The 17,855-nt window shown below is 46.2% G+C and overlaps 2 protein-coding genes across 6 annotated transcripts in view; one reads left to right on the forward strand and one right to left on the reverse strand.

Moving 5' to 3' along the window:
• Positions 1-17,855, reverse strand: part of LOC111250027 (uridine phosphorylase 2-like) — a 90,582-nt gene that overhangs the window by 26,799 nt on the left and 45,928 nt on the right. The gene's annotated exons all lie outside the window — the stretch shown is intronic.
• onecut (homeobox protein onecut) overlaps positions 1-17,855 on the forward strand; it is a 74,700-nt gene that overhangs the window by 10,811 nt on the left and 46,034 nt on the right. For 4 of the 5 annotated variants that reach the window (XR_015326584.1, XM_086987315.1, XM_022801615.2 and 1 more), the window contains exon 2: positions 8,071-8,163. The exons of the other annotated variant lie outside the window; for it this stretch is intronic. Coding sequence is in view for 3 of the 4 variants with exons in the window: in XM_086987315.1 (XP_086843441.1) it covers positions 8,071-8,163 (93 nt within the window). In the remaining variant the exon portion in view is untranslated. The remainder of the gene's footprint in view (positions 1-8,070; positions 8,164-17,855) is intronic. 5 annotated transcript variants of the gene reach the window in all.

Below are 17,855 nucleotides of genomic sequence, written 5' to 3' on the forward strand. Positions count from 1 at the left end.
AGCCCAGTCAGTTAGCTAGTCGTAGCTTCATTATGTGAGCAGCGCGGTTACCGTGACAACTGTGCCAATACAGACGGCAGTGGAGCGCGTTCGCCGTGGAGCAGTCAAGAATCAAGGTGGTTGGCCAAAAATGGAACAAATGGGTGAGTCCCTGAACGGGACTCTCCGAACTCCGGTTTCTAAGAGTCTCGAGCAAAAATGCACTCTGTTCCTGTTTCTCGTTCTTTCTACCCCGTTGGGACGCTGGTAACGAATGCGGTGATGATTTAACAATAATATCGCTTATTGGTGTCGTTCGAACTGCACAAACCTAAATGCATCCCTCGTAAGGCACGCTTGCAGGGCGCGATCAAGTATCTTAATACGACAACGAACCATAACGTATCATCGATACAACGTACCTCCCATGCATTGTGTATACGTGCACGATTAAGCGTAGAAACACAAATTTTACCAGTGTATGATGATAATTATTATACAAGAGCGTACCATTGTACGGCTAGCTATCGATATATAAAACAGAGGGAGGGAAAAGGGTCCAGGGCGGTTCCTGCTCGTGAGCAACTAGAATCAGTCAGATGTGACACATTGAGCACCACACGCCAATTGTGTAGCATCGTACGTGTTTGCCAAGTATTTGTACACTTTTGTTTACATTCACATGGACAGTGCGTATCTGTCTATAGGCATACTCTGCGGGTGTTGTTACCAGCCACTGTCACACCTCTATTGCGATCCCGCGCAGAAGTTTCGAATTTTGCACATGGCTTACTAACACAAATTTAATCATGAAGCTAGATTATACAATATGCTATAATATGTGACACATTGTATAACGATGCAGACGATACGAATAGCGATAATAACAATAGCACTCTCGCTTCAAGCTATAGCGTTGCATTAACAGCGACAAAGGAAGGAACGCCGACAAGTAACTAATCTCGAATCGATCGATGTGCTCTATCCTAGCGAGCCGTGTATTATGTTCTATTGCATGACTAGCGGCGCAAGAAAGAACTATTTCAATTTTAAAGCCTATTGGCCTTGTTTCAACTTACTACCATTGATATAAACAGTAGAACGATTGCGGGGAGGAATCAATGTAGGGTAACACTACCTTAGCTTGCCAATGGCAGGCCTAAACACCCTTTTAAGATAATCACAAACAGAAACGGGATCAGTGCTCATCTGTAATAGAATCAAGCTACCTAGAAAACACTGCTCAATCGAGGTCGGTATCACTTCGGAGTTCAGCACAAAGGCATATTCCATGATGACAGACGTCTCTACAATGCAAACTTCTTTAAAGTATGCTATGATGACGTCTTATCCTCTTTGGATTTAAGGACATTTAGACAATTCGGAAAAACTGGGCGTGTGAAATTGACTGTGAGGATCTGTTATTCCTAAATATTACCACCGTCCTTCGATTCCCGTCTTACACATTTTCTTATTTTGTTTTCGCTATAAATCCTACTGGCCTCTAGCTCAACGGGGACTTCGCAGTCAGGAGATACACTTGCCTCGAAGGAATCTAATGCCTGCTTAGTATGCCGGTATTCGTTGTTTTCTAACCGAGGCGGATGGTGTGACTGTGTGAACTATCCCCTCTGCCCGACCCCCACACAGACGGATAGGGCAAACCGGATCAACGTTTGGCGAAAAGTAGACGAGATTCTCTGATGAGCTTAGTGGTTTTTTGGCTGCTTGTCTCCAAGGCTTTCCTTTAGCTCAATCCAGGAATCTTGCAAGACGAGTTTGCCGTCACTTGAGCGCAGGCTATTCTTTGACAAGTTCTGCTTAAAGCATCCCGGGTTCCAGCTAGAGTTAGTATGGGATTTGCGGGGGTGGACGAACCGTCTTATGGCCTGTCGAGATGCGATCCTTGCTGACCTAGTCATTTTGACGCGTTTTGTTGAATCGACAGCTGAACAATAAATGATGATTTTGTTATTTGCCGCCTTTTTATCATCTCATCCTACCTTGTTTTTATAGCCTCCATTTCCGTCAATTTGCATGTATATTCTAACTTTTTTGTATTCTCGTTTGGTGATAATGAGACAAAGCAGAAACGAACATAGCATACTGCATAGCCTCCACAGAGGTCGTCGTCTCCGAGGAGGCTATATAGCAGAACGGAAAACAGGCTCCCGATGTCATTTTAGCCCTTTAACTTTAGAGCCTATAAGCCTTTGATGCAAATGAGCTCCGTTCTCAACCCCTCCTTTGCAAGCCTCGGTAATTGTGTAATAACTGTTAATGCCAATGAAAACTAAGCACGCAGTCGATTGTTTTCTCCGAAAATTTGAAATCAGTTTTTATATTAGTTCTTTCCACTTATCACTCGATTGAGCACTTTTCTTTGTGAATATACGTCCACGTATGGGCAATGCTTATATACATAAATAAGCATGGTCCATAATGCCATATTAGCGGAGGGTATTTCTGCACTGGCGCGGTATCAGTCATGATAATGGCAGTAGGCGGAAGTTACTTGCCAGTGGTTTGAAGATGTTTAAGTTTAGATTTGGTGTGCAATGCTTTATGAAGAATGGAATGGGCGAAAAAAGTGCTATTGAATGAATTGGGACCTCGCTGGTGCTACTGAAGTGTCATCCCAAAGTCGTGAAGGTAATCAACTGCTGCTGCTGCTGCTGCTGTTGCTTCGTGCGCTGACCTGCCTGCCCGCCCGCTCGCTTGCAGTATCGTGCATTGGAGAGTGTGATCGGGCAGCGGATCCGCCCACAAGGAACCATCTCACCACCTTTCCTTTGTGCGGGGGAGGAAGTAGTCGACACGAGGATTCGTCGACGTTGTAGGCGCCGTTGATTCGCAACTCCCCTGGTTGATGTGATCGACCTACCAAGCAGTGGGATCCTCCGGGGTCAAATCGAAATCCGCTAACACGTCATCGCCCGTACCATACCGCGTCGTGAGATGTTCCTTTTTACTTCTGCTGCTGCTGCTGCTGTGCGCTGTATCGGGAGTAGAGTCAATACTACTAGAATTGACGATTTTCGTGATGATGTAGCCAATGACAATGAGGGCTGATCGGAGCTGATGCCGTTATCATCGGTTGCCGTTGTGGAAATGTGGTCGTTCACGAGAGGGGACTCATGTACAGATTCCCGTTCCCACATATCGAGTATCATCGCTTCGATAAGCGGCAGCGTCGATTGCTACATAGTAGCTCTTATAAGTACGAAGTATAGACTGTGGTGGCCTGCTGAGTACGGCTTGACTTGGCTTAATGGGAGGTGGACTTTAATGACACTTGCGCTGATCCTCTACACTAAAGGCAGATCTCATAGGAGATCTGCCTTTCAGTGTAGTGAACAAAAGATTTGAAACGTTTCCCATGAATGCTGTTGTATCCGTTGCTATGCCTTACGCAACGACCTTTTAAGATGTATTCTACGGAGAACTGTGTCGTTATCCGCCGTGAAGAATCGGAGTGATTTATGTGGAACAAAATAGATATACGATCATTGAAAGTAGCATATAGGTTGCATTTTAATTTGGGGCTCCTCGTTAAGAAAAACTGGGTAACGAGGCCCAAAAGCTTAATTTGTCAGATTCCTAACAGTAAATCTTTTGTCTCACCTTAAGGTCTTCTTCCCTCTCTCTAAGCTTACTTCAGTCCCATTTTTGATTTGCTTTATCCGAGTTACTTAATGTTTACACAGGAGATATTCAGTATGTATTACAAATCAAGTTGAAAATCATCCCAACGCAGTACTGTTTTTCCGTTGAATTTCTTCTTTAAGTATTTCAACATGTCAAAAAGTTGACCTTATGTGTTTCTCGTTTAGAATGCGGATTCCCCTTAAATGTTGTTTAGGAGAGACGTCTATTGACGCGCAGCTGATCCGGAATCATGCTGATGCGTTCGTTCGATGTTCATGATATTCGGTCTGGTCCTGATTGCGAGCTATGCTACGACGGTTATGAAGCCACTCACGCTGTCGCCGGAAACGATCGCTGCCTAATGAAATTAGCCCTTCAGTTGCAGATAGCTAAGATCCGTTGGCCTTACAGCCTACCAAAAGTAATCCAGCTATATGTTTGCCAGATCTATGCGTTGGTATATTCAGTGATGCTGATTTACTCGAATACAAGCGTTCATTGCAAAATGGTGAGACTGGTTTAACGGCACCTACGTGCTACTAAGGTTTGTACCTACACAGGCCAGAAAGAATACATTCCTTTATTAGGCCCGTTCGGAACAATAACAAAGGCAAGCTACTGGGTGGAAAAGTTGCCGAAATAACATGTTTATATGACCTATAAGTAAATAACAATGAGTTGTATTTTGTTTTCGGCCTCTGGTCCTTCAGTGTGCTTTCTTTTTAAACTTATTGTGTTCTTAACATATCGTACCTTTTTGCGCGAAAATAAGGCTAGACATCAAGACGGCAGGGAGCAATCTGGACATTCAAAATTACTTCTATGTCTCTACGTACCCATTGGCGCGTTATGTATCGTAGTCTCTTGGGTCGTATGTCGAATCTGTGTTTAAGACTTGCATTACAACTAAGTCACTATAAGGCCCGAAATCAGTATTTGATTGATTTTGTTTTGAATCATTGAATTTTCTGCGATTTTGCACCAATTCCAACTTATCCGCTCCATCACACTGAGTAGTCAGATACTCAATACGAATGCGCCTATTATCTATCTATATAGTCAAAACCACTCCGGTTCTCCAATACTTTTGCTCTAGTAGATCTGTGTTCTTGCAGTTGCCACGCGCGCGTATTGGGGACAGCAGTAGATTGCCCTTGCTACCAGTTCAGTGCTCAAAAATCTATAATTTTGTTTATTTACATTTCGATTGCTTGTTATCTCTTATCCGCGTTCATCATTTTCGCTTCTCGACCAGCGCCCCCCTTACGATGCGGAGCTCGAAGATGGGAGTGGTCGTTGTTTTCTTTGGAAGCGTCTAACATCAAGAACGGGGAAGGGGAAAAGACAGGCACACAGCAAAAAAAAAAAAGAGATATACAAAGACAGAGCTACGCCAAAGGCCTTGTGATTGCAAACGCCAAACTGAACCGAAAGGCTCATTGAAAATCTTGATTCAGCACTTACGTCGTGTACATGTGTCCTACATCATGTCTTCTCCTACAGAGCTGTACCCAATTCGGTGTTCAGTCTCTTAAGCGCCTTCCAACTGCCATGCCCTTCTGAGTTTCTTGTCCACGTGGACTGCGCTATGTCCCACAGGACGCTCGGCAGAATGAGGGGATGTCGCTGCGGCTAGATTCTGAGTAGGTGGGAAGGCGGGTCCTCAACTCCCACATATTGATTCCAAATGGGTGTCATCACGGTCCGAACGGCCGTTCTATACCTTTGCTGTCCATGTGTATGAGCCAGCAGGAAAAGATGGACCAACGCTGCGAATACAGGATAACGGTCGGTGCCTTTCACTTTTGCTTCGGCTCCTTCTCGGGCGGGTCTCTGAGTGTATAACTTCAGGCTGCCTGCCCACGGGGGTGAACGAAGCCGTATTTGTTTGCATGTGTCCGTAAGTGTCCGTGTGGACCCGGGCGCTAACACATATCACTATAAATCTCGATAATACTTGGGCGACCTGTGAAGACAGACGGAGCCGCGCATAGTTCGACGGCTGGCCGACATGAAAAGCGAAAGCCTCAGAGACAGAGGGAGAGGGCTAAGAAAGGGAGGGGTAGACGCGTTCGTTCGCGTTTGTTCGTTGTCGCTGTTCTTTTATCAGCCCGGGCTGTGGTAGTAACTGTGCCTGGCGGGGGTACACTTGTGCGATGACCTCTCACTTCACTTGTGGAAGGTGTTAACAATGACCATTATCGATGGCATAGTAGCAGGCACTGGTGACGGACCTGGCTTCTTCGGGTCTGTTGCCATGAAGAGTCGGGCGATTATTGAAAGACGACAAAAAGTAAGAAGAATTAGGAAATGGGTACGTATGAGGCCAGTCAAAAAGATCTGTTGCTTCATCTAATTTAAAAGGACCCAGCAATCAGACTGAGAATCGGGTTACATTTGCTTTCTTCCGAGTCGTTTTAGATCTTTATGTTCCGAAGGAAACTGGGCACCGCCCTTCTTCGGGGCGCGGCTAGGAGCGGCTGATCCGATGTCCGACCCATAGATTCCCATTAGTAACTCATAGCTAATATGATTATTGCACCCGTTCGCAATCGAACTCTGTGTGTCAGTAAGTCGCGTGATTGACTATGTTTTGATCCGCTGGCTAGCCAACCCGGTTGGCTCTTCGATCAGAGGCCGCGCAGTATCTCTGACAACAGAACAGTTTTACACATTGGTATATTCTCGTAACAAAATATCAAACGGTTTATCTTATGATCTCGCTAATGTATACAATGTTCATTTGTCTGATGTGCGGGCTCGGACGCGATTCGGCTCAGAGATCGATCGGTTAAGGAGGGCTTTTCCTCAGTCGAAACCCTTGCAGAAGACTAACTTTTTTTAATTTGATCTAAGCGACGGGATCGAATCGGCAAGCCCGGCGATTGCTAGATCTAGGCCAGAAAACAAGAGTGAGATTAACCTAAAAACCCAGCTTATTTGTTAGCTTCCATTATCGCTAAACTAGGTTCGATAATTGTTCTTGCGTCATTACGTTACTACGAAAGAACCGAGACGCTTTTTTGAAATGTATTATACGCTCGCAGAAACGTGGTATAGTGACAGCAGTTGTTTATATTCACGCCAACAGCTAAGGCGCGTTTTCAAAAAGGACAAAAGAACCCAGCGAAGATTTAGCTTCAAGCATCGGTCATTAATGAATCACTGGCCAGCCAGCCCTTGGACAACTGCAGCTATAATTTTACGTGCTTCTAGAAAACGGAACTTTGAAAAATGTGAGAACCTTTGAACGTATTGCGGTCTAGACATAATAATATGGGGTAACACAAAATTTACTTTGAAGGAGTATATGTTTCATGTGGCCTCGGCATGCTGTTATTATTATTATTACCAGAGACAGCTATTCAAAAAATCGGACACAAGACGCATTTTTTGGAAACAGCGTCATCTCACTTTATAGATAGTACGGGCTTCGTTGTCCTGAATCCATCCGGACGTATCGATTCCCAATAAAAGGCCCGATTCGTTCCCCATTTTTCCCATATCGGAGCCACCCCAGGCAGTTCTGCCCGGATGGAGCTATTTCCAGCGAGAACACTTTATTCAGCAGAATCCAGCGTGCTAAGTCGGTTGGATTCTACTGATTTTTTTTTTATATAGGGCATACCTGCCAGAGGGTATCTTCTATGTACTTGAAATGAACTTTTTTGACGAGATTTATACAGCTCGTCATTTTCCGTCATTGATTTTTCGCAAAATTAGAATTCACGTACAGTAAGAGGAGGCGTTCCGGCTAGAAATTGGACACATATCATATTTAGGATTTCAAATTGTAGCGCGATTATTTTTGTTACAAACGCAGACTATTTGTTTAAAGCTAACTGCTTTTGAGGTAATGGTTGCTAAAAAAAAAAAACGGTGGCCAAGAGCTGCGACGTAATGATTTGTACGGAGCGAGCGACCGCCAAGCGACCGAATGCAGAGAGGTAAAGCTCATGATATAGCACCGCTTCGACACCGCCAAAACAGTTTTTTTTTACCTAGTTCACTCTGCACCCTACACAGTATTGAAATGAAACAGCATTGCTTAAAGATGTCTCATAGAAGTTTTCTAAGCCAACATATTGAAGATCGCTGATTTCCGTCTCGTTGTGTTGTACGAACAGAAATGTTGCTCTACATAGAAAGTCCACCTTGTTATTTCTCTCGTCGCGTACATATACAATACATCTATTTCCGTCTCTGACTGAATTCGAACAGTATACTTACTATTGCGATTAGTATTATGCTCTAGGAAGTGAGTTAAGTTGAGTCGTAGTTTATTAAGTTATCGCTTTGACTAACGAAGCGGTTTTAAGATCGGCGAAGAATGACGATGTAAAGATCACTCTCTCTTAGTTCATCTCATTCGATTGCGTTTAATAACGAGATCTCATCGGCGACATATGTTGGTTTGTTCCGGGTTTTTTCGCACGATTTCAGTGAAAATGAATGCACAGAACCCCAAGCTGGAGTCTTCGGGACGAGGCTCCGGTGGTTCCTCTGCGTCAACGCCAGTTTATAACCCTCATACAAGTGAGTTACTCACCTCATTCCGGCTGTCTCTTTGACACGTTTTCTCTTTCTTCATCAAACACAGAAATCTTTAGTGAGCTTCTTATTACTTTTAATATAACTTGTGTAGTACATAAGCAATTAGCAATCGAAAACGTTCTATAAAACGTAAAAGTAGGAGTGAAGTCGCTGAGACGCACACCGGCAGCTGCAATTCGACTTTTCATCCAAGATCAAACAGACAACTGAGCAAGCATGGCAGCACCTGCAACCTATCATCCGCACGTCAGGACATCAGCGCAGGATATGACAAGCAAAGCCTCCATAGACGATGCGCCTCATCTTGGCTTCACCCCCACGAGATCGTGCCCGCTATTTTATTTCCAGCTCACTAACATGTAATTTTTGAAATGTTTTTCAGTGCACTGTTCTATCACGACACAGCGTAACTGAAGCACCTTAATTTAACCAACAATTGCGTCCATCAATCACTTTGCATGCTCCGCGAATCACGCATAGATCAACGATCTGACTGCTTATTATATAACGTCAGTATTTCATTATTTAGCTGTTCTCTTCTAATTGAAGCAGCAAACGATCCAACGCTTGGTGCTTGGACTATTTGATTTAAATCCTGGGTTATAGTCAAGCTTAAGAATTCTTGGTTTTTTTTTTTACTTTGATCCTGGAACGACTAAGACATTCAGATGTGAACAGTGACTGGTGGTAATTAGAGTACTTTGAGTAAAGGGTTGACAACTGCTTTGAACACCCTGTCCCCTGTCCTATGCCATATAAATATAACAGCCCTAATAGTAGGCACTGTTTGAAGTGAACTAAAAGTGGCATACTTAATCCACTACACTAAGAACGGTGGATAGTCCATATGTTTCCCGGGCTAGAGCGGTAAGCTAAGGCTAGAACTAAGATGGTGTATCTCCTTCAGTTGGAAAGTGCCTATTCTGGGGTACTCTATCTGCCACCTCGAAGTGGCAGTTCAGGCGAAAGGCGCTGGGTGAGTGTGTACTAGCCTATCGCGTTGTTCTCATTGATAGACAGGTTGTCCACTGAGATGAATCCCATCATACGAGTGCTGGAAAAAGCAACGAAAGCGACCTGGTCTTCTTGAGTGTCCTGGGAAGGTGGCCATCGGGCGGGTGGTGTACTTGGGTAACATTGCACTTGTATCGCCTTTGCACGTCTTCCTTGAAGGACAAGCTTCATCTGGTCAGTTTCTTTAGGCTTCATCACACTTCATCGTGCGTATACGAGAAGCAGGTACCTATTGCGAGGGTATTTTTCATTACGTGCTTTGGTCTAGTTACTTAAAGTGAGACACACCTATTTCTATAATCTCCTAAGTTATTATTTATAAATATCCGTCACCTTGTTTTAGCAACTGCATTCACTGTATATATTACCATGAACATATAGCATGGACTTATAGATTTTTATAAGTCTTCCTGTTCACCTATCACGACGGCTCTCTTTTCAACATTGCATCTAAGGCCCATTTAGAAGATTTGGAAGCAGTAACTGGTAGAACTAGGCCAGGATTTTGCGCTGCCTTTTAGGCGGACGCACGGCATGAGTCAGAATATATTGAATTGAGGCGATGTTCAGCCAACTTCATCTGGCCTGATCGGGCGTGGCTGGGGTCTGCTTATCCCCGTTGAGCGGTAGGGTTGTTGCTGTCGCGATACTCACCATCAGGAGTCAAACAAGTTCGGGAAAATCTCAAAGTGGAGTTTCGGATGCGCAAGATTCAAGGCGAGCTCATCGATGATGAACGAGCAACAGTAGCCAGTTCGCTTTGAGTATCTTAGAGGAGTAGATGCTCCGAAGACAGAGGAAGATAGGGAGAGAAGACGTTTGCGCAAGGGATATAGCAAGGAAGTTCAACGGAAAAAGGAGTGAGTGACAGCTATGGAGAAAGGCGCGCTAGCCGTAGTCGAAGCAGTAGCATCATGAGTAAGTGATGCACTGGTGAACTTCGTTACGGAACCACTGCACAGAAACCCCTCTCGCCTTTGCTCTGTGTAGTGCCTGTGCGCTAAAACGCATCCGGAGATTGTTTTGCATCCAGCTTTGCTTGCCCCGCTTGTTGTCGTCGACAGCAATGACGTGTGTCACCGTCGATGTGACAGCCGTCTGGGACTCCGTTCGCCTAGTCTATGAAAACGTTGTGATTTGTGGTCGTCACAAGAAATTCAAAGTTTTGCTCCCTGTTTTTGATATCTCAATAGCTCTGCCTCATCATATGGTTCAAGTAAAACGAAGAGGGACTGCAGTTTTGCGGACATTGGCAAGATAAAGAGAATTGATTATTCCCAGTAGCTCTCTTCCGGGTAAAACAGCGAAAAGCAGTAGATTCGAAGATTTTTATGCATGGTACCTAAAACATAAAGTATAGGCCAGCCCTACAGTACTACTGACTGCTCTAGGATTCTATGCCCAAAAAAAGGCTATCTGTTTTGTGTTAGCCTTCATAACTGCCTCTCGATAGTGGCTGTTGCGCGCTAGTTGCTGATGTTCATGTTGCTATGGTGGCCATTAGAAAAGATTCATGGTCACCATAAGCCGGAGAGTTAGCGAAGAGAATGCGTTGTTCCGGTGATGCAAACTGGCTGGTCACCTATCCACCAATGTCGCAAGCAGCCCGAGAGGGCCGTTTCATAATTTCACAATGCACGTTCATGTAGGCGATAATGTTAATAGTGATGACGACAACGCGTCAATGAAGCAAAAGAAGTAAGATCCGTTGCCACTTCCGCCCTCTTCGAGTTCCGCCATTCCTGCCACTACTGCTGTTCCCACAGCTGCACCATAGATAATTGCCCCCTGCCATCGTACAGATTGGCAGGAATGAGTTGGAGATGAAGGAGTAGCGATCAGGTTTTCATAACTCCATCTTCGTCGTTTTCCTCTCTAGTTTCTGTCTATCTTCGCCTGGCCGCTGGTTGCTGTTGCTAGTTGGATGCCTTTCTTCTTGCTAGCGAGTAAGGCAGGACAACCATCTCGTAGTGATATTCTTGTGATCCTTAAGACAGCGTCCACCAGATATCATCTCTCAGTCTCGTATCCGCCGTCTTCTTCTTCAGGCCTTCCTTTCGCCTTTTTGTTTGGCGTCTTCTTTTCCTTTTCGTTCTCGCCTTTAGCCAGTTTGCTTCCGCCTCAAACTAGCAATCCTGCTCCTCCCACATATTGGTTATCGGAGCCCGCCAATCGGCACCAAGAGGACTCACTCACGCTTCTTTGCTCTCTATTTGAAGCGGGACACGGACTAGATGTGCAATGCGCCTTTCCTTCCCAAGATGTGCATCTTGCACATCTCCTCACAGATATACAGTCATATACACATATGCGTACTCAAATAAGAGCGTGTGTGTCTGAATCTGTGATGTGTGTAAATTTGCGTTGCGAAGTGCGCATTCGGTACGAAAGACCAGCGCGCCAGGTCTCCGCAGTATAGAGGTATAAAGTAATTGGGTATCGAAGTGTTTCGTTTCTTTGACTCGTCTAGCCGATCTAAGTTTTCGTTCTCCGCGAACAGTGAATCGCTTGCCGGGCCAGCCAGTCAGTAGCTGCCGCCGGCTGGCAGCTTGCCTCTGGGTCAACTCACATAGGCACAGTCGACGATTCATGCTTGCTACTAGCAGCTATGTAATAGCTGCGGGCTTGACCTGACAGCACGCGCCCAGAGCATGGCTGCTGCGCCGCCGGCGACCGTGGGTCTTCTCGACCACGAGAGCTCGCGACCGGCTGGGCTCACATTCGTCTGCTATCACCACCACTACTGCTACGGCTGCTGGCTTCACTACCGCTGTTCCTCGTCCCCAGAGGGACCACATGCAAAAGAGTATCGACCAGTTCATCGTGCTATAGCGGTTTTCTTCGGTTTGAGCCGTCGACCGCTGGTAGTGGACTCTGTTGTTGGGAGCCGAGATGCGGCGACGGCAACAGCAGTAGAAGTGAAAGCAGCGGTCGTAGCAGCGACGGCAATTGCCTGTTAGCCTCTAGCTTACTCGCTGGCTTCGCTACCGTTATGTGTAGTATATACAGCGACGATGATGGTCGGGAGCGATGGTAGCTGGTGGCACAGCCTGGAATAGCAGAAAAAGCAAATCTCATATCGCGCATCTCGATCTTGCATAGATTTGTTTTTTTTTGGCCCACGGTTGCTGTTGCCCTTACTGCCCCCCGCCGCTACTCGAAATCCACAAACGTTTTTACCAATTTCGCAAGCCGTCGGCCAGTGGTCGAAATACGAGATGAACATGACTAGCTGCTGCTGCTGCAAGTCGAGGCCTGATCGGTGCTCGTAGTCGAGGTGGCGAGGGCGAATCACGCAGCAGAGACTCCGTAGCCTGCTTTGCTATCGGATTTTGAGCGTATTTAGCTGGCTGGTCCCGCCAGCGGATGTTATATGCTTCGCCTGGCATATTACTTCCGTGGTTCGTCAAGTCAAATTTGTTTTCGCTTTCGCCGTCCCTTCTGCTTCGTCTCGCATGTTCTTCTGCGTGCTCACGCCTAGTTGACAAGTAGCAGCAGCAGCAGCTACTTATTCTGATACTATTTGGTCAGGCGTCTGCATGCCTGAAATAGGCGTTTCGAAGATCGGTCGTTGCTTGATTTCTCGTCGTTGTCGTCGGCTTGTCCGGAAAAGTCTGGCTGAATGGAATACATTGTTTAAATGTTCACTGGAAGCTCCATCATCATCATTTTTCTTTTGCATTTCGTCGACGTTTCCCGTTGCACGAGGCAGCGGTGGCTTACTTTCATGAACTTTCTTCTAGTTGTTGTTAGTTGGATATAGTTTAGCGACAATATATACTACTACTACTAGTCGATTGGTAGCACTCAAGCGAGCGAATCCAGGCAAAAATAATAGTAGTTCACTTACCGATAGAGCAAAAGGTAATCTCGCACTGTCGTCGCCAGGCATCCTGGTAACTACACTCGATCAAGCGAAATCTCTCGCTAAACAGGCGAAAAAAGTAGGCCAGTCGCGACAGCGAAACGAGACGCACAAGCCTAACCTTTATGACGGATCGCAGAATTATTCGCCCCGTATAGCTAGGATCTATCGTAAAGGAAGCTCTTAAAGGAACAGTACGAGGGCAATTGAAGCCGGCTTTTGTGTTGTCATTTCACGGTGCCCCTAAGCTACATGTAGGAAGAACTCTGCGCGTAGACGATTGCGACGACGGCAGTCCTTGAGCGTAATAGGCCTCCAAGCAGGCTGGTTCTGTCAATCTTCTGCTGGTAAGGCTTTTGGTGTGGTTGCCCCTGAGTTTTCTCGATAAGAGTTTGTCTAAGTATCCGCACTCAGACTGTCTTACAGATTGTCGAGTGCTCTCGGCAGTTGCACTATGGCAAGCGCGCGCGTCCGTTGCGCAATATACACGATGTCTTTTTAGTGGGCAATTGGAGAAAATTGGCCGGCCGTGGAATGACTAAACGCTACACATCTCTCGGGGAATTTAACAAATTTAACCTACCTAAGCAATCGATGGTCACCAGCTGGCCGGCAAGTGGTGCCGCTTATTTGACCGTTCATTGTTAATGGTCAATAGAGGCTATCCTCATTTAGAATTGCCCTAGCTGATCTCTACTGACCAGTTGTTCTAGCAGCAGCAGCAGTGGCGGGATTTCAGATCACGAAACAGAGTGAGGGAAGCCCGTCTGTCTTGAAAATTAAGGCGCAAACTTAATGTGCTGAAAGAAAACGAATCCCCATGTTTTTACTATCGCGACAAAATATACAGCCACGAATCTCCGGTTTATCCGATTCTATGCGTGTGTCTGTGAAGCCGAACGCAGAATGATACTCGCATGAAGTGAGCTCGACGAAACGAACGGTTGGAACTTTAACTTGTTCTATTGATTCGTCCCATCTACGAAACACAACTTGTCGGAAAATGCTGCAGGCAAAAACCAACTGGCTGGCTCAAGGTTCCGCAATTCAACGAATAATGTCTGTGCACCTGATTGTCCTCGGCAGCAGTTTCCTAATTTGCGATGAAGCATCGTGTTGCGAATCGACATCACCAGTTTCAAGCCTCGTTCTGTCCTTCGGCCTGTCGCCGTTTTCACTATTCGTTCATGTCCTCTCGCTATCTCAATCGCTTTTCGTTCAATAACGTTACTCCTGCTGCTCTGAGCACTTGAACTAACAACAAATATTTCACTTATTTTCAATTCATCGTTGTCTTCGTCGTCGCTGCTGCTGCTGCTCTTTTGAGAAATTACTGGGCCTATAGAGGAAAATCGGGGCAGGGAGAACGTGGGTTAAAGTGCAACGAGGGCATTAGTAGTAGCACAACCCACCGCGTAAACCTGCTAACCCTTCATCACCCTCTGAGACTCAATTTGTGCTTAAATCTCTCCTCTTTCTCGACCTCTTTATCGTCCGTAACGTGGCCGCTGCTGCCGCTGCTGCTCTTATCTCTGTTTCAAGGCTTCACAGTTTGTCGGTTGCTCTCTTTTACTTCACGTTTCTCTCAAAGTTGACGCTGTCTTCTAAATTCTCTTCCTTCCCACTTCTCCCTCTGTATCTCAGCTAATGGAAGCGAGGCGGGAATGGGGCGACGGGGGTTAAGCTCTGGCAGCAGGTCGGTTATTCACGCTGGTGGTCGATGAAGCCGCTGTATAGCCAGTGAATAGTCAGTCAATGTGTGAGGAGTATATATGTATGTATGTATATATACATATACGAGGGTAACATAGGAGTGTTCGCGAGGAAGCTACCGAATCAGTCGCACAGCCAGCTTAGCTCTATTTTGTTCACTAGGCTTCGTTGCTGTTGCAGATTGTTGCAGAGAGCGTATAGCCGCGAGCGAACCAGGCATTCCAAAAGGGGTGCGCCGCACAATATCCGAATCGACTATTGGCTCAGGTGGGGGGTTAAAAGGTGCTTCGTAGCCCCTTGCTTCAGCGCGCTGTTGGCCAGCATGTGTGGTCCTAGTCGGTTTGATGCGTAGGTGGAAGTTGTCTGGTCGGTTGGCTTTAAGCCTTGGTATTCTGTAGTAGGCTAACTGTGCGAGTCGCTTGTGCCTTACGCATGAATCGAGATTAGTAGTAGGCGTTGAGTGCCAATCTATCGTAGGCGGTGTTCGGCCGGTAGTCCGTATGTGAACTATCTTTGCCAATGAGTCCATCCGATTCGGTTATTAATGACCCTGGACAGTTAAGCGAAATGCTATGGAGGGGTGGTGGTCCTGACGACGGCGCGCGAACACGTCGAGTGGAAATTGAGCTTTGAATTCTTTCTCTCATTCGTCTGTTCGATTGTCCATCCGTTCGCGCTCTGTCGGAGGAATGTCCTGCGTTTAGCGAAGAGGTAATCAGCAAATGAAAGCGTGGAAAGCGAGTGAAAATCAGAGGAATACGGTAGGACCGGCGGCGATGACAGTACCAACAAAGAACGCCATCGGACGGCGCCGGCAACACGCGAACATCCATCGCTGATCGTGCCCTACTCTACCCAGTGCAATTCTGCTGATTTTCGCTTTTCTTTTTTGTTTTCCCTCGCTTCTTGTCCGTTTCGACCTTCGCCATCTAACTCTCACTTTTAGCGCTGTCGTGGGTTAAAGGAACATGGGAAGAAACTCTAGTGCATTTGAGGTCTTGCTTTTCACGCTCTTATTTTTCTAACACGCATCTATGTTCACTCCACCTATTCGCTGACAGCGCGCCAGAGGACAAGAGAAGTCACTTGCGTATATGAGCGTGTGTGTGTGGTCCCGAAGTGGTCTTATTCGAGAGTCACTTGTGGCTGCTTCCCGAAGGTGGGTCAGGTTCGCCTAACTTGGCCTGACAAGTGTTTCCGCTTGCTTACTAGGCGATCATGATCGCAGCTACAGTTAGAGTACGACAAGGCATTCGAGCACATATATGCATCATTATAATCTAGAGCCGCTGCTCGTACGGCGTACTACTTCCAACAAGACGTGGATTATAAAGAAGGCTAATTTACGGGGCCACTTCGGGTTTCTTCATCCCCTTTTACCCCACTAGCCGTATCCAACTGTTAAGAAGATCCTTGACACAGATCAAGTGTACATATAGGACACGCGCGTGCTGTTGTTGTTCCTTCGTAAGACGCTTACGCGCTGTTCGTCCTACTGCTGTACACTCTTGTATTCAAGCATACATATATTTGTTAGTTTCACATAATAGATATGCACGAACGTCTGATGCTATGACAATGCACGTTATGTGTATAGACGGTTGAAATCGTGAGCAAAACATGGTGCAGAAATACTCGGTCCTCCGAGTGTGCACGCTCCATTGAACCTAGCGGTTGCAGCGGCAGCCTGTTGCAGCTGTGCCATTGGCCGTCTGCTGACAGATCCAAATACAGTCCGATTGGCGAGCGGTCTTGTTGTCGGGTTTGTGCCGGGGTTCAAACTGGCGGACGGCTTGCCCAACGAAAGGAAGCCGACTCAGCGCCGATAGCTCGTCAAGCGTGACCGTTGGCTTCGAACTCAAACTACCGTTGCCAAGTAAACGGACCAGTACAGCCTGACGCCGTCCGGGCCAACTTGTAGTCGTTGTTTAGGTATGGTCGTCCATAATGCCCATTTATTACTTTTATAACGCTATTTAGAGATCGCTTCATAACACGAGCGATGGCCACAGTAGAGAAGATAGCAACTATAACTCCATCTTATGCCATCAACACATATATATATAGTAGAACATTCAGTTGCAATAACTATTTTACTACTTTCTAACTAATGCGACTATTAATGATAACTAATTTGATACCACTCTTACAAGATCGCGGTGTCGCGACCTTTCGCTAGTTTTCGGTATTATCTTGCGTTCATCAAAAATGCGCACCGGATCTCCATTGAATCTTTCGAAAGTTCGCCAATGACAGTTACGCTGCTGCTCAAGGCCAGCTCGAGGTCTAGCAAAATACGCTGTGAGCCTAGTTGGTGGTCCGCTCAGATCGGCGGCTAACCAACGTTACATTCTTGTCTGTGAGAGGGACTATTAGCACGGTATTACTTTATCTGGCGTTCCCATCGGTGGAACAGACTTGCTTTTGTCTCTGGTCGTTCTCAAGCTCTCGTGAGGGTCTCCGAAGCGGGCTGGTCATATTGCGTTCGTATGTCTTAAATATCCCTGATGTTGTGGAGGTTTCCTTGACAACGTGAAGCGCCGCATTCTCCTTCAAAACCGCCATGGACGCTAGAGGAGGTTCTGCTTATCCAGGCCATGCAACAGTTCTCTTTTGGCGCTCTCCCGTATACATTAGACCGAGTTTAGCACTAAGAATTCCGTCACAGAAGCTGACCGAAAGAAACGGGTAGTCACGACCATCTATTGCTACCATCATCATGCAAGATTTCAATTTCGACTCGTTTCAATTCAGACTCAGCCGCCTCATTCAACTTATTCGGACGCACCCGATCACCCTGCTGCTAGCTTTATTCAGCAACAACCCATTAGGTCGGTGTCCTGCTTGCTAAGGCTTCTTGATCACCCAGTCCCTATCTCGCCCATTCCCTACCATTCCTCAGTTTCTTGGTTAGTTTTCGGTGTCAGCTAATTGTATCGCCCTTAGTCTCCATCATGAGATCGCACTTCAGCCCGAACCCAACAGCTAGCCATCAACCAGCCGGTGTTAGCTAGAGTCTTCGACAAGAAAGAACACGGAAGATGAATCAACGTGCGGCCTTAAAGTAGTCGGCTCTTTTCGT

This window comes from Varroa destructor, unplaced genomic scaffold, assembly GCF_002443255.2.
Source record: "Varroa destructor unplaced genomic scaffold, Vdes_3.0 BEIS01000004.1, whole genome shotgun sequence".
Classification (NCBI taxonomy): domain Eukaryota; kingdom Metazoa; phylum Arthropoda; class Arachnida; order Mesostigmata; family Varroidae; genus Varroa; species Varroa destructor.